The sequence below is a fragment of the Mytilus californianus genome, unplaced genomic scaffold, assembly GCF_021869535.1.
Source record: "Mytilus californianus isolate M0D057914Y unplaced genomic scaffold, xbMytCali1.0.p SCAF_6, whole genome shotgun sequence".
Taxonomy (NCBI): domain Eukaryota; kingdom Metazoa; phylum Mollusca; class Bivalvia; order Mytilida; family Mytilidae; genus Mytilus; species Mytilus californianus.
In genome coordinates, this window is record NW_026262712.1 from 29,751,999 (window position 1) to 29,775,803 (window position 23,805).

Here is a 23,805-nt window from a genome sequence, read left to right on the forward strand (position 1 = left end):
AAATGAATATCAATATATCTTTTAACTTATTTGGGGTTGAAAAAATCTCTATGGAAAGTCTGTAACTGTTTGAAAATTGAGTTGTTATCAGACCTATATAGAACAGACCTAATTTCATCTTTTATTTCGTATTTGAATGTTCTAAAATCAATTTAAGTACTTCAACATGCATACCTGCACTTGCATAAGGGCCCTTTCTATCTGACGCAGCTCATATTTTATAGGAGGAATACCACAGGCGTCACATGTGGAGAAGATATTCTTACTCTTCCATAGCACATGTACATGAGATCGCCCCTAACTCCGTCTTGAGTTTTCTTTGTTGTGTTTTGTTGATTATTTTGTTTTTTGGTCGTTTTCCGTTTTTTTGCCATGACATCTTCAGTTTGTTTTGGACTTATGAGTTTGAATGTCCCTTTGGTAACTTTCCCCTCTCTTCTACTGCAATATATATATGACATGCTGTGGTACCAAAGTCCTAAATCAAGGAGTTATACCACTTACATTTTTCTCGACAGCATGATTTATAGTCCACTGTTTTGCATTTTCTACATACAATGTCTTATTGTATTTATATTCATTAGACTGCAATAAAGAGTTAATGAGAATAGTGAGAAAAAATGACTTAAAGACAATAAAATAAAAACACAACATTTGCCACACTGATATTATTTCATCTTTTTCATGATTAAAAAATTATAAAATTGTTTTGCCTTTTATATATATGTACAATGTTTAGCTTTCAAATATATATATCAAGCACCTTCAAATAAAATGAAGGCCAACATCTTTTTTTTTCTTTCAGTGCCAGTTTCACATTATTCAGCTATGCAAAAAAAAAACTTTACTATATCTTCCAAACCTTCCTCCCTTTTCACAATCAAAGCCTGCCCTGTTTAGTCCTTACAGTATTATAATTACTGTATGATAAATGAACTGATTTTTTAATTTTATTACAGGGACTGAAAATTTCTAGAGCCTGAGGCCAAGAAATCCCCTTAACACTTTTGGCTTGATCTTGAAAAAAAAAATTTACTGCTTGAATCATTTCTGTAATGGTTGAATTTTATTATTACTGGTGTTAAAATCAAGTCTTGTCCAGAACCTACAGAAGGGTAATTTTTTGTATGATCAAGCAACACCAACACATGTGAACTTAAAGAACAGTCATTTTTATAATGTGGATGTTCAAATCATGCAAATCAAACATTTCCTTAAATATTAACAGCATTAACATGCAAAAAAAAATTGAAAAAAATGACTGACACATAGATGCCAACCCCCTTTTGGTGCAATCAGTAAAAAGGTGTTAAGATTTCCGTAATTTGTGTATTTTGTCAGTAATAATATTTTCTCTGTAAAATTTTATAATAACCAGGCACACAGTGATATGATTGACTGATTATTGGTTGCTTAATGTCCAGTGGCAAATATTTCATGCAAAAACAAATAAACAGTAAATACAACAGTTAGATCCTTTAATTTGATTTAGGCCGTTCGGGATGAAGGTCGGGGAAATTTATGTCACTGGAAAATTAGGGTATATTGGATATGGGATAGACATTTAGCATTGCAACAGGCCACCTACGGTTCCCTAAAAGATTTGTTACTACGGCTCTAAACGTGCAGAGCGCATGGCACTCTTTGAACACCAGGCATCAGATTTAACGTCCCCGTTCTGATCGGACGTGGCTGCATACTTGTACAACCCGCACAGCCAAACGAATGCTTCACTTTGGCAAGGATTTTACTGCCGGTCGGAAGAAGACCTGTAGTGACCATATTTCTATTCCCCAGCCACCCTTGGGAGTGGCACACAATAACAAATACATGATTTCCTTTATTCAGCAAAACCATGATTCAAAGTTGATGAGAAAGTGAGGAACATCCACCATCACGTTAAATGGAAGTCTTGTTCACAATATATGCAAAAGGCATAATGTTCCGGTTTTCATTTTAGTTGTTAGAGTTTTTTTTCCTTGCGTCACAAATTTAATTGTTTCACCAGACATTGTAAAATTGCATTCATGAATTATTCGGAATTTTACAAGAAATGGAGAGATGTTTCACACTGGTAGATAGTCCCGAGAAACCCAAAGGAAAATAACAGTCCGAATCATTCAAGAGCTTAATGTGTTACACGATTCTAACCAAAAATGAAGCGTCACAATGATAAAAAATTCGTAAGGGTTCCGCGGAACCCAGTGTCTCGGCTACTTTTGCTCTTAATCGCAGGCTCAACAAAAATGAGATGAGGAAAAAATTTAACAATATTCCTCTCGATACAATTTTTTTATTGTAAGAAGCTTCTGTCCAAGTTTGGTAAAAATCCAGGATAGTTTATGAATCTAATAAATGTTTTAAAAAATTTAACTGCAGACTGTATGTAATAAAATGTTAACTGGAAGAAAAACTAAGTCCATTCATAAGTAAAATATGGATAAACAAACTACAAAATTTTAATAAAAATTTCCTTCTAGATACTAGCTTTTGATCATAAACAAACTTCTGTCCATGTTTGGTAAAAATCCAGGATAGTTTAAGAAAGTTATTAAAATTTTTAAAACTTTAACCACAGAGTGAATGTAATGTTAACTGGCAGAAAAACTAAGTCCATTTATAAGTAAAATACGGAAAAACATGATTTTTTTTTTTAATTTACTTCTGGATACTATCTTATGATCATAAATTAAACAAGCTTCTGTCCAAGTTTGGTAGAAATCCAGGATAGTATGAGAAAGTTATTAAGATTCTAAAAACTTTAACCACAGAGTGAATGTAATGTTTCCTGGCAGAAAAACTAAGTCTATTTATAAGTAAAATATGGAAAAACAGGAATTTTTTTTACAAAATTTACTTCTGGATACTATCTTATGATCATAAACAAGCTTCTGTCCAAGTTTGGTAAAAATCCAGGATAGGTTAAGAAAGTTATTAAAATTTCAAAAACTTTAACCACAGAGTGAATATTTGTGGACGCCGACGGAATGTAAAATCGCTATGTCTCGCTTTTTCGACAAAAGTCGACGGCTCGACAAAAATGTATATATAAACAGAGAACTGTTCTGGACAGTTAAGGAACGTAAATCCGTAACAAATAGACTGTTAATCGTAACACCGTAATTTTCATCCTAAATTCGTAACAATTACGGGAAAATCATAATGGTTGGCATCTATGCTGACATGACTGAAAGCAGCAGTACATAAATCTTCAAACAAGTTGGAAAACTTTCTGGAAATAAAAAAAAATTGGGGGAATCCTCCTTGATATTTCACGAACAATCCCTATATATGGTACATTGTAGTTGAAAATTTGGGAAATGTTTATTGAAATATTACACAGTCTGTCATAAACATTATAGGACTAAACACATTTTTTCTAGAGGTAATTGATGTGTAAACTGGGGCGATTAACTCAAAAACTGAATAAAGTTTGTGAGTCAGCAACCCAGTTTACACATCAATAACCTCTAGAGAAAATGTGTTTAATCCTTATAATTCTTAACCCAAACATTTGCAATTTTTAATTAGCATTTTTTTGGTACATTGGCTACTATTTACCATCAAATGCACAATTGACATTTCATAACTAAGGAGTAAGCCGCCATATTGACATTCTGAAATCCATTAATGTTCAATTAATGCAATAGAATCTAAAATAAAATAACACCTACCTCAAAAACTTCATTTTAATGAGATATTATATTTATTTACATTTGAAGCGTACAAGAAATGGAATAATCTTCATCTTGAGAGTTTTCATTTGTATGACGTCAAGTTTTCCCATGACAGGAAAAAATGCTAAGGGACCCATCCAATTCAAGTATATGTAGATTTGCTAGCGCTCGTCACTTTACGAATTTGTTTTCAAAATGACAAAAGTATTTCAAATCAATTTCGTCACTTAAATTTGGAAAGTGTAAAAATATTTTCGCATGAAAAATACTATAATTCTACCTGTCTACATGTTTCTGACAAGTTTATGACCCTCAGCTAATTAACATTTACAACAGGTGTTATAAAGTTGTGATGACAGCTAATCCGCTTATCGCCATCGGATGGGTCACTTATCCGGTTAATTATTTTCCCCAGTAAAATTAGTCGGTCTGCATTTTAATTTCAATATTTCTCAAGGCCAACGACCACAATTTGCAGTTCGCTTTTTGTAGTTTCGTCATTTGAACAAAATTGTTTTCCCCTGGACAATTCGCTTTTTAATAGACGTATTTACACTTGTATGCAAATTTGTCCGCCATTACGTAAAAATCACACAGGTTCCCGTAAACTTTGACATCATAAATCAAAACATTTGACGTCACAATTAAAAAGTGATTGTTGTCTGACGTCAAAAGGTGATTCGGAGTATATCTAAGGTCATTTGGAGGCAAAATATAGCTAAATACCAAAAGTGTAAATACGTTTATTTCAATATTTCTAAAACGATCATAACTTGCAGTTCATTTGTCGTAGTTTCGTCAGATGATCGTATTTTCGTCATCTTTGATATAAAACGTTCAATTTCGATTAAAAAGATAGAACTTTATTCAAAACGTTCAGAAATGTTTTCACATTAAAAACTTCCATCATCATCAACGAGTCAAACAGGTGCTTCCTTTACAATATACTGCGCATGCATGAAAGTATTCCTATGAATTTAAAGACACTAAAACGTAAAATACGAAATAAATTTAGTGCCAAAATAAATGAGAGAGACAAATATAGTTCTTACTCAGCAAATTGAAATAAAAAAAAATTATAATTTCCTGCCTTTTTTTAAACACGAATCAGTCCATAGATGAATCCGGATTCATTCTGAATTTATTATCTACTTGTCACTTCCCGTTTACATTTCATTTGAAAATCGAAAGTATACATGATCAATAGACTATTTTCATATTACCGACTTTTGACTCCGGATTATAGAATAAAATAGAATAGAATATTTTTATTTCCAAAATTACAGGGCCCATAAAGGGCATAAAATCAGATACAATCGATTTACATAATTGGTAACAACAACAATAATAGTCACTTGAAAATATATATTTAGTATATTAGCATTGGTCAGAATCAGAACCAAAAACCACATATATATTGTGAATAAAAGAATAAAATTACATTATATGCATTCATTCTCAAATCATTTACTTGACTTAGTGTCAATATGCATACCTGATCTCCTTAATTCAAAACAGTCACAAATATAACAGCCCAGTTTTTCCATAAGAGTTACATTTTCTTGAGTCAAGAGCCATAAAAATTTAGAAGATTTATTTAAATTTTTAAAATTATAAAAATTGTCAGATATGTATTGAAAAAAGTCTTCCCTTTGAGTATCATAAAGAGGACATTCAAACAAAAAATGAAGCTCATCTTCAACTTTACCAAGTGAGCAATTTGAACAAAGACGCTCAGATCTTTCTATATATTTTTTTGAATATCTGTCTGTCTCAATTTTTAAAGAGTGAGCACTTATTCTAAAATTTACAAATTGACTGTCTTTTTTTAAAATCCTGTAGTTCTAAATATTTTTCTTTTTTAAAACAATTTTTTATAGAAAAATAAGTACCAAGCTTCCCTTTTTCAGAGTTAATTGTTTGATACTTCAGCCTATTCCAAAATGTTAAATAACTTTCACATAGTTTATTTTTAACATACTGACATAAACAACCAATTGATTGGTCAAAATTTGGTAATTCAATCTCTCTCTGAATATAATCTATACTAGAGTACCATGTATTTACATTAGAAATATGTAATTGTTTACAACATATGAATGCATCAAATAATAATCCTTCTTTCAAACCTTCCAGTCTATGACAATATTTTAACATTGATAAAATTATAGTAAAATAAATAGGAAATCTACCAAGCTCTGACATCACAGCTATGTTACTGGACTTTCTGTTTACACCAAGAATATATTTCATAAATTTGTTATGAACTTTTTTTAGAAGAATCCTGACCAAAAACTTTTTCCAATATATAATCATTATCTTTTTTACAAGCAGCTGAATCAGTACGAAACATTCCCCATATTTTACTGCCATATAATAGTATGGGTTTAATTGTGTGATCATAAAGATGTAAAAAAGTGGCAATACTAGGGTTAGATGATAAGCATCTCTGCAGCTTAAAACATGCTTTTAAAGATTTGTTGTATAATTCATCTTTACACTGCTTGAATATACCACTAGATGTAAATGTGATTCCAAGATATCTATACAATTTTGCACATTCTATCTTTTTACCTCCAAAATGTAAACAGCATTTTAAAAATTTCCTGGCTTGTAATTTGTCGACTGGTTACCTTGGACATCATGGTACCAAGTCAGGTAAGAGCAAGCTAAAGAATAAAACCAAGCTTTCAATCGGTACAACTTTTGGGGAAAATTACCTGCTAAACATTTTTTTCCACTACAAAATCATCGGAAAACAGTAAACTTTCCCCTCAAATTACACCGATTATATGTTTGATTTTACTTATTTTGGTTGCTCTTACTTGACCGTGTACCATGATGTCCAAGGTAACCAGTCGACAAATTATATAATCCGGAGTCAAAAGTCGGTAATATGAAAATAGTCTATTCTCGATTAATTTACAATTTACAGTTATCAAATGGTTATTAGAATCGTTCCATGTGAATTTGTACAAATCCTTGGTTCCAACTTTATAGAAATTAATTCAAAATATCGATTTTAACGTCTTATAAGGATAATGATTATGCAGTGTAATAGTCTTACAAAGTTCAACAAAATCATTTATACTGTGATTCCTGGTTTTGATAAAAAGGGACCCAACTTTTGTTGATCAGGAATGTCCCCTGAAACTAATTGAAGTAAAATTTTGAACTAGATTTTCAGATCTTATATCCTAATCTTCATATTTAAGTGACACATCAGTCAAATCATGCAATTAGTCCTTCAAAGTCTGACAAAGATGTATAGTTAGTTATATACATACATCCTTGGTCCCTAGCTGTTACCCAAAATAATGTTGATTTTCATCTCACGCAAAAGTGACTAAAGCCCTCAAAATCCTAGCTTAAACCCTGGATATGCAAATCATATAAGAATTATGATCGAAAATACTAATAATATTTTTGTTCATAAAACCTTCATTTATAGAAAAACTTCTCATAGATACTAGACTTTTGATTTTGTACGCCAGATGCCTGTTTCTTAGAATAAGGACTCATTAGAGATGGTTGAATCAAAATTTTTTAAATGACAAAATCAGGTACGGAGTTGAAGGGCATTGAAGATCCTCATTGGGGATCTCTTTAGGTTATTGTACTTACAATATCAGCCATCAGTGGATCTTCAGGATTTGGTTCTGCCATTAATAACTGTATACTGGTTAACACTGTACTGATGTTTAAACATGGCTTCCATGCCCCCTATAACAAAAAAAATAACACTGTACTGATGTTTAAACATGGCTTCCATGCCACTATAACAATAAAAATAACACTGTACTGATGTTTAAACATGGCTTCCATGCCCCCTATAACAATAAAAATATTTAAACTGTATACACTTTTATCATGATTATCATAATACTATTAACCCTTTCACTAACAGCCGCCCCAACAGAAGTTACTATGAGACAATGGCTTTCCTAGCTTTTGTAACAAGTTGGAGAACTTCATATTTGATATAAAAAAAACTTATCTGTAGTTATGTATGTCTTTATTTTATTCACTTATACCATGGACACAGTTTTGTTTATAAATGTTTAAAAAAAAAATTGTCAGCTAAAAATCAAATCTGCTAATTCTATGCATTGCAATTGCTCTTTCCTGAAAATATATTTGAACCTTTTCAGTTCAAGTGCAAAATTGTATTTTTTCTATTATTTGTTATTTCAAAAGAACAAGGAGTTCAAACATGTTACTTAAATAGGATAGAATTTAATAGTTTTTTTCAGATCCAATTAATTAGTACATGTATCACCTCAGTGATTTCTTTGCAGCATACCAGTCTCTTGTCCGTATGTTGTATTTGGTATTTGCTGCTTCTACACAATACATAATCATTTAGGAGTGAGAACAGACTGGTCAGCTCAAAGACAGAATAATGTGTCTAGGTAGGGTGACGTGTCTTCCTGTAGTATATTGAAGAACACAAAAAGTTGTTTACAAAAACTCTAGCTGGCTTTAAATGAATCATTGTAAAACAGGAAGGTTTAAACATCTAGAAATGTTAGAAACCACCATTTACCAACTTGCAATATGTGAGTGCACGTGGGAACTGGAATAGTAAAATTGAGAATCGAAATGGGGTATGTGTCAAAGAGACAACAACCTGACCAAAAAGTAGAAAACAGCTGAAGGCAACCAATGGGTATAGCCAGAATATGTTTGATCTATATCATTTCCACTACCAGAAATACAATTTTAATATATGCTGCTTTGTCAAGTCATTCAAACGTTTTATGGGCTAACTGGATCCCTGCATCTTTGAACTGATAAAGTAAGTTTTCTTTATTCTTATGTACTGTGGATTCATTAATATTCGTTGGATATCAATTTTCGTGGATTTCGTGGGTTCAGGTAAACCACGAAATTAAATGATCAACGAATATCAATTTTCTATAGACTTGTATGCACACTTAGGCAAAACCACGAAATTATATATCCACGAACATGTAAGTTTTCCTTAATCCACGAAAATTGGTATCCACGAAAATAAATGAATTCACAGTACATAATCCAACACTGCCTAAAGAAATATATTTATTTCATCATTTAAAAACAGTTATCGAAGCAGTCATAAGGAAGTTATCCCCATTAGAATATTCATCCTCTAGCTCATCACAATGACGTAGATTTTACCCCAACAAACGCACAAATGACTTCAAATAATGCCACCTAAAACCAAACACTTTGACGGAAAGACAAAGATAACATAACGATTGGAATCACGCGTATTGGCACTTGTAAACTCACAGATGTGGCAAGTGATAATTTCATATAAAGTTGGTGTAAAAACATGTATGAAGGAAGGATGTTTTAGAGTACTAGTTCATCAACTACAATCTACAGAATACACTATGAAAATTGTTTACCTATAGAGTATTTTTTAACTTTGTGTATAACATAAGGCCAAATAAAATAGTATGTGTGGTTCCAGTTACATCTAAAAAAAAGTTAGGGTAGGTAGGGAAGGATTTTTTTTTTTTAATATTTTTTTTTTACATTGAGCATGTTGAGTGGGAGCAACTTTCTGACTTTAACAGTGCTTAATGAACAAGAGGCTCTCAAGAGCCTGAATCACTCACCTGTAATTTTTTGCTTAAATCTTTCATCAATGATTATTTTTGCTTTTCAATATATATTAATGACTGGCTTAAAAATTCCATTTAAATGTTCTTTGTACATATGTTGTATCTGTCATATTTTCTTCAAAAGCAAAAAAAAGCATTTTTACCCCTATGTTCCATTTTAGCCATAGTGGCTAATGTTTCTTGACATACAAGGAAATAAAATACAAAATTTATACAAGATACTCTGAAACTCATTCAGCCCAAGCTTGGCTGAAATTGATTCAGCAGTTTCAAAGGAGAAGATTTTTTAAAGTAAGCAAACTAGATATACAAATTGTGAAAAATTGTCTTTAAAGGGCAATAAACTCCTTAAGGGGTCAATTGACAATTTTGGTCATATAAAACTTATTTGTAGATCTTACTTTGCTGAACATTTTTGCTATTTACAGTTTTTCTTTATCTATAACAGTATAATAATATTCAAGAAAATAACCGAAAACTGCAAAATAACTCATCAATTCAGGGGCAAAAACCTAAAAATTAGATACCCAATTTAGCTGATAATTTCAGAGTAGGGAGACCTTAACCCAATGAATACTTTAACTTCTTGTCTGATTTCCTCTAAATGCTTTAGTTTTTGAGAGATAAGTCGAAAACTGCATTTTACCCTATGTTTATGTACATTCTTTTTATTGTCAGATTTAGATTGATGTTTTAAAAATACCTTTATTACAATCATTACAAAACAAAAGTTTCAACAAAAAGAAGTAATAAAGGGGGATTCTCGTTTTATGTTGTTCAGTATATATAAATGGGTCGTTCGTTTCAAACGACCTCACAACAAAATACCACTGCATTGATCTAATTATAAATGATTTAAATAACCTTGACATGTATTTATTTTAAGTTATTACTAAATAACTTCAAATGTAATCACATAATTTTACCTATCCATTTTTATAGGTGATAAAAGAGTTATTTACAGATAATTAAATACATATAGAATCTACCACTGTATTGAATGTGATAGAATATTAATCCACTCGAGACATTTGAATTTTCATATTTAAAATTTAACTGTCGATAGTGGATGAATATCGTATTGTACAAGATTTGGTGGTTGAATCTGTTTCTCTAATGATTTTTTTATGATAAACAGATAAACTCAATCCTTCTTTAGAATGATTTGCAAAAAGATGTGTTCTTTCTATGTGACGTCATCAGACGATCACATCTTTTCATGACGTCACAATATAAAATTCAGAGGAAAGCAAGACTATTAGACTTCATAATCGAAGTTTTACCAATAAAAACTGAGGTCAAACGAACCACACGTTTATTAAATTAAAATATTTAACAGGTCAGTAAAAGGATAGATAATGTAAAAATTAGGGAAAATGTTTTATAAGTATAAACAAAAACATGTGCATTTTGATACTGAAGGTGTTTGAACAGGAAGATCAAAGAAATAATTTGATCTAATGCTCCTATAGAAGTCACGTTCTCACAATTATTAGAAGTATGTAAGCAGAACGTGTACACACAACAATTTGGTTAATCCCACAATTGTCTTAGATAAACACCTGTACTAAGTCAGGAATATTACAGTTGATTTCACTTGCTCCGTTGATTGATAGCCTTTGATTTTGTCAGTTTTCATGGACTTCCTCTTTTTGAAATTGCCTTGAAGTTCGATATTTTTGTTATACTTTTTGGGGAAAGAAGGAAAAAGGAACCCCTTGCTTAAAAAAAACAATTTTCCATAATTGTCTTTCTTCTTTAGAAGCAAACATATTTTTGCTAAACATCTGTTAAGTCAAAACCTAAACAAGCCAACACTTTTTATGTTTTGGTCTTATACATCCATGTCTTTTACATGTTTAGATGTGAGCTATCCTGGTGGAGGTGAATAACAAAAAAAAGCACTTCGGACTCGCGTAATCAAAAACGTTTCATTTTCATATCACTGCTGGATTTATACTATTGACAAAATATATGTAACGTTTACTATCATGGCGGTTTTACTAAAGAAACCAACTGTGTCCATTAGCAATTGATTTCACTGTCCAATACATCAATGCTTATCTTTCACAGAATTATTCATGGTTTTGTTACTTTGTTGATTTCATCCAAGAAACTGTGAAGTCTACCTTATATATCACGAATTACATATAAAAATTGTCAATGAGGATCGGCTGAATACTAAGCGCTATGAAAAAAGGACTTCATTTTTAAATTCAAATAAATGCTTTGCAAAAACAGACAAAACATTTGAACCTTTCAAGGAATATTGTAGATCTTTTTGACATATGGAAAGTTTTATATTTTACTAAAAGAAATTGACTTAACCTTTTAACATTTTCTATATTATTGTGTAGTTATGTTGCTGTCACATTGACATATAACTGACGTCACCTTTCTGTCGTGTTATAATTTAACAACAAGTTGATTTGCTATCCTTTTGACGTTTTTCCTTAGTATCGTATTATTCTCATAGTTGATAAAACAAATGGTGTATAACTTTTATTGATTAACCTATTACCTAAATCGGCAATCATATATAGATAATATATTCTTTCTTTTGTGTTTAGATCATACCATAAGATATAATTAAATGACTCAGTTTTCTATAAGCATCTTTATATCACATAGCACAACGTGTGTTTAACTTCAGCAGAAATCAATCCCGGACGATTGGTGGACATGACATTCAATAGAAAAGTAATGACAGCTAAAATAACAATGATACGAAAAATGTCTCCTTGGGTGATAATATTTCATTTAGAAGTAAGAAATGTCATAAACATTTGCAAAATAGGTTCCATTTGCTACAAAAAGCTGCTTCCCCACTTCGTCAAAGAAAAGTGTTGTTGGCCTGTTAAGACCATCTTCCTTGGTGAGTATCTGTTTGAACTGTTTTCCATCAGGAGATATGACAACCACATTACATGTGTTGTCTCCAACAACAAACACGTTTCTGTTGTTATCCACGGTTATTCCTTGAGGACCATCTAAAATGTTTTTATCCTTGAACTCCCATATGTTTGCTCCACTATATGAACAACAAGTTACTTTTTGTGTATCTGGATTTGTAAAGAAAATCTTGTCGGCATGCGTTGAGACGTATGATAACTGCGATGAGACTGTGTTAGAGACTGTAGTGATACTGTAGTCTGAACAAGATATTACATGCAAGTCTTTATCTAAGACACAGCAGATCAATGATTTACCGTCATAAGTAATTCCGTAAGGATCACCTGGTAAGTCAATGAACTTTTTCACCTTTTTCTTAATCAGATCAACAATACTGATACCTGGCTTTTTACTTAAATGTCTAGTGAATACAGCTACTGTAGTTTCATCTAAGATCGCTAGATCAAACGCGCGGTATGGTTTTTGAAGTTGGATGGTATATTCAACTCCACTTTTGGCATTAACTCCTTTAACTCTTCCATTGGTATCTTTGAAATCTGTAAACAGAAATTCACCTTTTTTTGTAACGCAGCATCCAGTAGGGTATATACAAGTTTGGTGAACTTTATTTTAAATACAAGTTTTACATTGTTAATTAATACTACCTCTTTGGGGATCATCATTTGGGCTTGTCTTTCTTTCCTTCTATTTAGATTTATGTCAGTAGACTGACTTTTCTTGACTTCAATGGAACAAAATTGATCAACCATCAGAATATCCTGTATTTTAGTATTGATTGCACTTTCTATGTTGATTTTATTGTGATGCTTATTTTCAATACTAGACTGTAAATGCTTTTCATATTCCGTGGTTTTCTTCTGAATTTACCTCATATTTAGGAATGCTTGCAAATTTGATGCGTATTTCTTTGTGTTTTCAACTTCTGACTTCATCTGATTTATAACCTTTTCTTTATTTTGAAGTGAAGATAAGATGGAACGAAATGGGTCGCAGCAACCGAATGCGATTTGGTCAAGTTCTTTTATGAACTCCTCTTCCAGTTTATTGATATGCTGGATGACCTGCGTTTTTAAGTGACAAACTTGTGCAGATAATTTCTTCTTTTGATATGTAATAATTTCTAAATTAGAGAATCTGTTTTTACGAATTTTTTTGATGTTAGTAGATTGGTCGTCAAGGCTCTGCTCTAGGTCAACGAAGGACTCTGAAGTTTTGAAATTCCTTACTATCGCATCAAGTGAAAGTATTTCTCCACAATTCCCGAGATCCTTTACGCACTTGTTGCATATTGGACTATCATGCTTAATACAGTAAAGTTGATACATCTCATTGTGATCAACGCAAATATGGTTTTTGTCAGTTTCTACAGTTGGCAAGGACTGGTAATCTGAAATAAGAATCGTTTCGTGATTTCTTGTTGCCTTTAAAACGTTATGATGTTCTCTACAGTCAGAACATAATGGGTCCTCGCACTCAATACACCAGTGCGTGGACGTCGAAGTTTGGTGTCGAAGATCGCACACAGCGCACACTGATGTACAAGTAGCCATTGATGGTTTCACTGTTAAAATAAATTCAAAACTTCGTTATAAATTTATATAGATACAAAAAGATGAGGTGCATGTATGAGTGCATGCCAATGAGACAACTCTTCATCCAGGTCAAAATTATCAAAGGAAACCCTTATAGGTCAATGTACAGTCTTCAACACGGAGCCTTGGCTCGCAACGAACAGCAAGCTATAACAGGCTCCAAAATTTACTAGTGTAAACCCATTCAAACGGGAAAACCAACGGTCTAATATATATACAAAACAAGAAACGAGCAACATTTGTGAACCACATCAATAAACGACAACTACTCAAAATTAGATTCCTCACTTAGGACAGGTGCAAACAATTGCAGTGGATTAAACGTTTTATATATGTTATCATAGCTTAGTTAAACTGATGCAAATTAATGACCAGTGTACGTAAAAAAACTAAAGAAATTTCGTGCATCCAAACTGCATTTTTGAAGGTAAATCATTTGATAATTTTGTTGACTGATTATATTCACAAAAACTCATTTTGATACATGTACAGGTCAAAACGATGATTATACTGTTAGTTGACCCAAGCTTGCTTTCAAACATTTTCATGCAAGAAAAAATGAAAATTATTTTTGTAAAAAAGGTTTATTTTTCATAGATTTGACTAAAAAGCAGTTTCTAAACAGACAGAGGCTTGTGTATTTATTTAAATTTTCACACTTATACATCATTATACACAGATATAAACAAACATACTTAACAATGTTAGAACAATACAATCTTTATTGAACAAACTTATAAAGTGTCTTGTATTGAACTCTTATGGAAAAAACATAATATTAGTTTGATAAATTACATCACAAAATGGTATAAAAAAAATATTTCAACATCAAAGTGGTATATTGGTTATAGTTTTAACTTCTGTATTATAGAGTTAGAAATAATAGGCAAAAACACTAAAATAAGCCTTAAATTGTCATTTACGGGTAATAACTCATTAAAAAGTAAAATCACAAAAATACTGAACTCCGAGGAAAATTCGCTAAATAGTTTGGGTCATATTAATTTGTTTTGTAGATATTGTATGCTTATCTGTTTTCACTACACCTTTTCCACCATTCTTGTATAGATTTTAAGATGAAATCCACAACATAAACCTTTTCCAAAAATCTTCTTAAATTGTAATAACACATTTATAAAGGAGTCATCTGATAATTATTGAAATAGGAAATTGGTAGATCTTGACATTTCAATCGTTTTGCCCTATCAGATGTTCTATATCAATTATGGTTTTGAAGATATGGTACAATTAATGCATTTTACCCTTATGTTATATTTTTAGATTTGGCGGTCATGTTTGATGACTGACAGGTATATAAAGTACAAAATTATTAGAGGATACCTTAAAGATGATGTTTCCCAGTTTTTGAAATAATAGGCAAGAACAAAAAAAAACCGTTGTTAACTTCATTCGTCCGAAGCGTTTTTTTTCTGGATATACCTTCATAAAGAACGCTCAAAGCCGAACACGGTAAAGCCATGGATCTATAAGAACCGAAACAGTTACAGAGCTACATAACCAAAAGGTACCTAAAATAGCGAAATCCTTCTAAGTTCAACTTTGCCTGTGGGGGTTTAATCCTATTTTTTTTATAATTCAACAATTTGTAAAAGGACAGTTTTAAATGGTTTGTTATTAATCATGTCAGTACTTCTGAGCTGGTATTACCCCTCGGGACTAATAATCCACCAGCAGAGGTATCAATCCAGTGCTGTAATAACTGAAAACAAAGCGTTATTGATTTCATGCGTCCAAAGCTCTTTTCTGGATTTACCTCCACCATGTACGCTCAAAGCATATCTGAAAGCCGAGGTTGTCTAAGATCATAAACAGCTGAAGAGATATATAGCCAAATCAATATAAGGTCATTTTTTCTTGAAAGAGTTGATACCCCAGTTTCTTTTTAATTCAAAAATCTAAAAACGGACAATGAAAATTGGCCACTCCTTAAGGAAATCATTTCATTTCATCATTTTTGAGAATATGGGAAGTAGGATCTTGATATTTTGAGCATTGTTGCCACATCAGATTTTCTATTTCTATAAGTATTCTTAAAAATTTTGACAATACACGCATGATATCCTTATCTTCTATTTTCGGCCACGGTGGCCATATATATATTGACTGATTGGAAACGAAACACAAACTGTATATTAAATATCCCTTTATGATCTTTCATCTTAAGTTTGTATGAAATTATTTTTTCATTGTTTTCAGAGAAGATCTATGAAAATGTTTACGTCGACGAAAACGAACAATGGATGAAGACAGTGAGCGCCAGGCGATGGCATATGAACTACTACGTTATATGAAAACAACTCGATTAATATTAAAGTGTTATTATCTGCCCTTGCTACTACAAAGAATGTATATAACCACTGCTCATTTACGTTATTTTCGGGTTGAGAGTATGGGTTCTGATTTAGGAATTTAAGAAATGTATAGACTAGTCTAGTAAAAACTAACAGTAAATATCCTAATTCAAGAAAGAATTAAAATGAATATTCTATCACATATATGTCGAAAAATATTTGTGCTTAAAATTTAAAGCAAAAAAGACGCCTAGATAAAATTAAAAGTTAATTGTCCTTCCACAAGATCCTTCGGTGACCTACCTCATCAATAACAAATGATTGACTCCTAAATGCAACAAAATAACATAAAAAGTTACAGAAAACCACAATAACCTTAACACGTAGAGGGAAGTTAATCTATGAAAATGATCACATATATATATATATAAGAAGATGTGGTATGAGTGTCAATGAGACAACTCTCCATCCAAGTCACATTTTTTTTTAAATAATCAATTATAGGTCAAAGTTCGTTTGTCAACACGAAGCCTTGGCTCACACCGAACAGCAAACTGTAAAGGGCCTCAAAAATAACAAGTGTAAAACCATTTAAACTGGAAAACCAACGGTCTCATCTATATAAAAAAAAAGAAACTAGAAACCCTTATGAATCACATAAACACACAACAACTACTGACCATCAGATCAAATGCAGATGGTTTTAACGTTTTACTAGGAACCAACCTTCACCCTTATCTGAAACAATAGTGTAACATCACAACATAGAAAGACACACTAAAAATATCAATTGGAATGGCTTAATTCAATCAAAAGACATATTAACACACGTTAACATACATTGAACGAATACATTTGATCTATGACACAATTTAAATGCAAAATCAATGAAATAAGGGGTAAGATGTTAAACAATTTCAGAAAAAAAAACCATGTCCGTGAACAAAATACCGCCAAATAGAATAATGTACATGACTGTATAATATACATCTCCTTATTCAATGTTATTTTTGTATGAACAGATAAATTAACGATCTTGGTTAGCGCATCACAAAAATTTAAGAATTAAAATTATTTTAAATCCTGAAAAATTCAGTTGACTTACGATCAATTTTAGTCGTAAGGCAATTAATGCACCAAAGCCCTTAAAACAAGATTTTCATGAACATTGCGATCATCCTTGAAATTACTTACCTTAATAAAGATGTTCATTACATAAATGTTAAACCAACAGAGTCTTTTTTATGAATAATTAAGGAAAACATATTGAAGGTAATTATCATATTTTACATAGCGTTGCTCTGAAATGCACCACTAATTCAGAATAACATTCATGTTCGCCTGTGTTGATGTTTACAATAGTTTATTGAATTTATTACACTGGTTTCTCCATATGCATCGTTGCTTTACAAAGGAATGCTTATTAGACGATTTGTTCTGTTCAATTCATCAATTGTCACAATGTTATCGAATTTCTCTTTTATAATTGATTGATCAATATGGTTCTGTTTTAATTTATTTGACGTAGAAATTTGAAGTAAAAGATTAAAGGATAACAATTGTTTTGATCTTTCGCACTTTTATCAACAATTCATTTAACTTACATCCAATTTTAGTCGTAAGGCACTTTAGACTCCAAACTCCTTAAAACAAGATTTGCATAAAAGCGTCTTTTCAACTATTTGAAATCACAACAACAACAACAATAACAACAATAAAATGCGTTCTAGATTATAATAGCGAATGAAGTTATATTCAGCTTCAATAAAGGAAGTGCAAAAGATGTGTTTATTTTTAAATCAAAATAATAAGGTGTTAGATGTAAACCAATGTCAGAAAAAACAACCATTTCCGTGATCAAAATACCGCCAAATAGAATAATGTGCATGACTGTAAAATATACATCTCCTAATTCAATGTTATTTTTATACGAACAGATAAATTAACGATCTTGGTCAGCGCATCACAAAAACTTACGAAAACTTAAATCCTGAACAATTCAGTTCACTTAAGGCAATAAATGCACCAATGCCCTTAAACCAAGATTTTCATGCAAAATGTGATCAACCTTGAAATTAATTACCTTAGTAAAGACGTTCATTCCATTAATTCTAAACCCACAGGTGTGTTTTTATGACTAATTAGGGAAAACATATTGAAGGTAATTATCATATTTTACATAGCGTTGCTCTGAAATGCACCACTAATTCAAAATAACATTCATGTTCGCCTTTTTTGATGTTTAACATGGTTTATTGAATTAATTACACTAATTTCACCACATGCATCGTTGCCTTATAAAGGAATAATTATCAGACAATTTGTTTTGTTTCATTCACTTATCGTCACAATGTTATCGAATTTCTCTTTCATAAATAATCTATAAAATTTAATATGGTTTTGTTCTTATTTATTGGACGTCGAAATTTGAAGTAAAGGATTAAAAAATAATATTAATTTTATTCTTTCGCACTTTTATCAAAATTCGATTAACTTACGATCAATTTTAGTGGTAAGGCACTATAGACTTCAAACTGCTTAAAACAATATTTTCATTAAAGCGTGTTTCCAACTTTTTAAAATCACAATAACAACAACAACACAATGCTTTCAAGCTTATAATAGCAAATGTAACATTCGACATCAAAAAAGGAAGTGAAAAATGGTGTTTCTTTTTAAAATCATTTTTCAAAACCATGTAAAAAAACAACACTTTACTACATTCTAAAATTTAACAAAAACAAAATACACTGTTTTTGATAGAACTTCACAAGAAATGAAACCTCTGTGTTATTGTTGTCAAAAAAACGAGTATGTCTTATACAAAGTGTTTGCATATATTTATTATTTTGTTCTCTGATGGATCTACAAATCATAGCTATCACAATTCAAAAAAATCAGTTAAAGATAGTCGTTAATATATATAAATCGGAGGTAATAAAAGTGTTCTAGCATCATTTCATCTCTCTTGTATTATTTGAATAAAGAAAAAACAGTCAGGCGGTATTGTTTTGTTTCAAATGTCCGAACGTTCTTATCAAAATATTTTTTTTTTTTGTAGTTTACCAATTGAAAAAAAATATATTCTAATACAACAATTGTATTTTGATAATGTCAGTATCTAAGAACCTTTTTAATTAATGTCAAAATTATATTTTTTAAATATTCACCAGTACAGTAGTCAGCACTTCTGTGTTGATATGGCTTATCATTGATATAATCAAAATTCTGAATTAAGTGTTAACAAAACTTTGAATTGTTCAAGATACTACCAAAACGAATATATTATCTTAGCTGTATTTAGTAAAATAATAGAATAGTTCTTTCAAAATGTCACTCTCTTGATACGAAACATCAGATTGAACGACAACATTCTGAACGGATGCCGCGGAAATCTTGTACATCCTGCAAACTCCCAACTTTGTCCAGGTTTAATAACCAGTCTTAAGAACACCTAACTAACCATATTTCTACTCCTCAGAGTATTTAGAACTTTATTATTTGAAAGTCGTCAATCTATTTGTGATAGGTACTTAAGATTTATGATAGGAAAAGTAGGAATGCCAAGTATGTCGATACTCCTGCATTTTTTCATTCTTGATATCTAACGCTTAGTTTTTTCTATCCATGTGAAGTTAGCAGCAGGTTCGTTATTCGATATTCGATATTCAATATCCAACCGGTTTGATATTCAAATTTAGTTAAAAAACACAAAAAAAATATAATACTTGATAACATTAGAAACATGATTTTCATAGGTGAAAGGAGTGAAAAGATACGTAGGAAATCGTTTTATGACCCCTCCAAGTTGTCTAAAACTCTCGTTGTCCTCGAATATAAACCCTTATCAATACTTATGTAAGTTGCATATTTGTCTTTCTGTAAAATAGCTTTTTATCAATAAACGACATCAAAACTGTAATTTTATATTTAATATTTCCTAAAACAAAAACAAAAACCGATCACTCTAGAAACATATAGAAATTTAAATAGAAATATATATGGAAAGCCCAAATAAAAGAAATGTACAGCGAAAACCTACCTGAGAACGATTAAATAACGGTGAGACACCCCTGTTCCTTTAATGTCCATAAGATTCGACTAAATCATAGACTCTGTATATAAGAAGATTGTAGCAAAATGATTTTTCTAGAATAATATCATCTTCGATATCTATGGATGGCTTAGATTGTCACTTTTCAGCAAAATATTGTCAAAATTTCAGGACAAAGGACACAGGGCAACGGTGAGAGCATCCTGGTCTCTCAATCTGCCTAATATTTAGCAGACATTTAGTTAAAAGGTAGATACAAACGTGACACTGCCTGTCTTTTATGTTTACGGAGGGCCCAAAGTGCCAGTTGGATATCAAAAATATATTAGCGAAAACCTACCTGAGACCGCTTAAATGATGGTGAGACCCCCCTGTTCCTTCAATGTCAATAAAATTCAACGAAATCATAGACTTTGTATATATACAGGTTGAATCAAAAGGATTTTCCAGAATAATATCATCTTTGATATCTACGGAGGGCATAGTTTGTCGCTTTTCAGCCAAAAAATGTCAAAATTTCAGGACAAAGGGCACAGGGCAATGATGAGAGCTTTCTGATCTCTCAATCTGCCTTATATTTAGCAGACAATTAGTTAATAGGTACAAACGTGACTAAAAGGAATTTGGATACGCTGCCTGTTGTAATGTTTACGGAGGGCCCAAAGTGCTAGTTGGATATTCAAAATAAATAGGGAAAACCTACCTGAGACCGCTTAAATGACGGTGAGACCCCCCTGTTCCTTCAATGTCCATAAAATTCGACTAAATCATAGACTCTGTATATATAAATATTGTATCAAAAGGATTTTCCAGAATAATATCATCTTCAATATCTACGGAGGGCTTAGTTTGTCACTTTTCAGCAAAAAAATGTCAAATTTCAGGACAAGGGGCACAGGGCAATGGTGAGAGCTCCCTGATCTCTCAATCTGCCTAATATTTAGCAGACATTTAATTAATAGGTAGATTCAAACGTGACTAAAAGGAATTTGAGTATACTTCCTGTCTTCGCAAAAGTGCCAGTTGGATTTTCAAAATATATAGTGAAATCCTACCTGAGACCGCTTAAATGGGGTTGAGACCACACTGGTCTTTCAATATCCAACTGGCACTTTGGGCGCTCCGTACACATGGAAGACAGGAAGTGTACCCAAACTCCTTTTAGTCACGTTTGTATCTATCTATTAACTAAATGTCTGCATAATATTAGAAAGATTGAGAGATCAGGGGGCTCTAACCATTGCCCTGTGCCCTTTGTCCTAAAATTTTGACAATTTTTAGCTGAAAAGTGACAATCTAAGCCCTCCGTAGATATCGAAGATGACATTTATCTGAGAAATCCTTCTAATACAACCTTTATATATACAGAGTTTATGATTTAGTAGAATTTAATGGACATTGAAAGACCAGGTGGGTCTTGCCCTCATATAAGCGGTCTCAGGTAGGTTTTCACTATATATTTCTTTTTTAGGCTTTCCGTAAATGTTTCTTTTTATACATGTATTTCTAAATGTTTCTAGAGTTATCGGTTTTCTTTTTGTTTTACGAAGTATTATATATAAAAGTACATCTTTGAGTCGTTTTATTGATAAAAATCTATATTACATAAAGACAAATATGCAACTTAGAAAAGGATTTATATTCGAGAATTTATGACAGCTTGTAGAGGTCATAAAACGATTTCCAACGTATATTATCAGTACTCTTAACTATGAAAATCATGCTTTTAATGTTATCAACTTCATTTAATTCTTTTATGATTTTCAAGTAAATTTTGAATATCGAAGCGACTGCTAGCAGCCGGTTGGATATTGTATATCGAATATCGAATAACAAACCGGCTGCTAACTTCACATACATGTTTTTCTCGCCTTAACAAAGTTGCAGATGCAAACCCTTGAGAAGCTTTATCATTTGTGCACTTTTCCATGGTTTTGAATGGTTGTTATGTTCGTGAAGTCTAGATTATTTCTGTCAATCTATGATTTAAATGAACATTAAGTATAATGAAAAGATAACAGACAATCGGTGAATCGTGTATTCTCGAGATAATACAAATTGCTCCATCACCCTCTCAGATATTTGTTTGATATACATGAATATTTTGGACTTCTTTTAAATTGAGAGTTACTGTGCGAATTGATGTGTGTCTGTTTATTCCATATTAACTAAAGCTATTTGGGAGGGTTGATATGTAACAAAACATTTCATGCCACAGTAACATGTTTGCGCCTGTATCGCTTCAGGAACCTTTAGTCTGTGTAAGACTTATGTTTTGTATGAGTTTAGTGTGACGTCCATTTTCGCTGAACTAGTATACAGCATTGTTTATGAGCTAGCAAAACCCGTCTCCAGTGGAAGGATTTCCTTGCTGTCGTGAAGACCCATTGGTACCTTTGTCTGTTTTCAGCTTTTTTGGTCGGTTTATTGTCTCTTTGACGCATTCCCTGTTTCCATTCTCAATTTTATCTTAACGCGGTATAATATTTATCTTTTTTTTTTTTTTGACTAATGCAACAGCTGTAATGCAACAATTCTTCTTTTCGACTTACCTCAAAATTAAGACAAAACCTATACAAAGGAAATGATGTTTTGCGGCTTGTTGTTTAAACATATACAATAGTTCCAAATTAACAGTTGAAATAATTTAGAAAGGTTTGGATTGGGGTTTTCAAAATTGAAAATAATCGACAATAAATAGGAAGAATAGAGAGAGAAATAGATCAATAAAAATAAAGATTAGAGAATCATGAGGTGATAAAAATATAAACATAGAGAACAATTGTCAAAAAGTATAAAAAATAGAAAAACATAAAGGACACCTATCTATATCCTTTATATAGGTTTTTAGTATGCATTGGCCACTACTGACATGAAATTTCTTATTCTCTTCCATTACTTAATACATTCTTATGTGAGGCATTTTAAATCAACCTCTTACATTAGGGTTCTAATTCTATTCTAACTTTGATTTTTGTTTGGCTCATTTAAATTATTTGATTCAAAACGCACGTATGGTTATACAATTTTAATCTTGGTAAATATAAAGATTATTGAAACGGTATTTTAGGGTATGTGCTTCCTGTTATAATTTCATTGAAAGAGGGGTAAATGGTTACACGAAAGTTATCAATAAATGGTTAACTTTTAGTAATTTCTGTGAAAATTTTACGGAAGCTATCATGATTTGCTTAACTTTTATAGAATAAATAAACGCAACAGTAGTATCCCGCCGTTCGAAACTCATAAATCGATAGAGATAAAAACAAATCCGGGTTACAAACTAAAACTGAGGGAAACGCATCAAATATAAGAGGAGATCAACGACACAACAAAAACACAACATTAAAAATGTAACACACACAGAAACGAACTATAATATAACAATGGCCATTTTCCTGACTTGGTACAGGACATTTTAAGAAAAAAAATGGTGGGTTGAACCTGGTTTTGTGGCATGCCAAACCTCCCGCTTTAATGGCAACGTCAAACACAACACCAAAACGACAACATCACATGACAGGGCCACAATACAAATAAATGGGAGAACATATAGGACAAAGAAACACACGAATAATAGCTAACAAAACGTACTAGGCTTAAAATTCAATACGCCATACGTGCGTCTCGTCCACACAAGACCAT

General features: G+C 31.7%; 3 protein-coding genes across 6 annotated transcripts in view; all 3 read right to left on the reverse strand.

The window, feature by feature from the left end:
* Positions 1 to 23,805, reverse strand: part of LOC127705049 (transcription intermediary factor 1-beta-like) — a 605,637-nt gene that overhangs the window by 427,067 nt on the left and 154,765 nt on the right. The gene's annotated exons all lie outside the window — the stretch shown is intronic.
* LOC127705477 (probable RING finger protein 207 homolog) overlaps positions 1 to 23,805 on the reverse strand; it is a 239,496-nt gene that overhangs the window by 69,801 nt on the left and 145,890 nt on the right. The gene's annotated exons all lie outside the window — the stretch shown is intronic.
* The window catches only part of LOC127705050 (ubiquitin-conjugating enzyme E2 T-like), a 240,236-nt gene that overhangs the window by 2,612 nt on the left and 213,819 nt on the right, over positions 1 to 23,805 (reverse strand). The window contains exons 4-5 of one of the 4 annotated variants that reach the window (XM_052209322.1): positions 7,302 to 7,400; positions 505 to 585 (exon numbers count right to left, since the gene is read on the reverse strand). The exons of 2 other annotated variants lie outside the window; for them this stretch is intronic. In XM_052209322.1, coding sequence (XP_052065282.1) covers positions 505 to 585; positions 7,302 to 7,400 — 180 coding nt within the window. The remainder of the gene's footprint in view (positions 1 to 504; positions 586 to 7,301; positions 7,401 to 23,805) is intronic. One more of the 4 variants, XM_052209321.1, reaches the window with a different exon arrangement.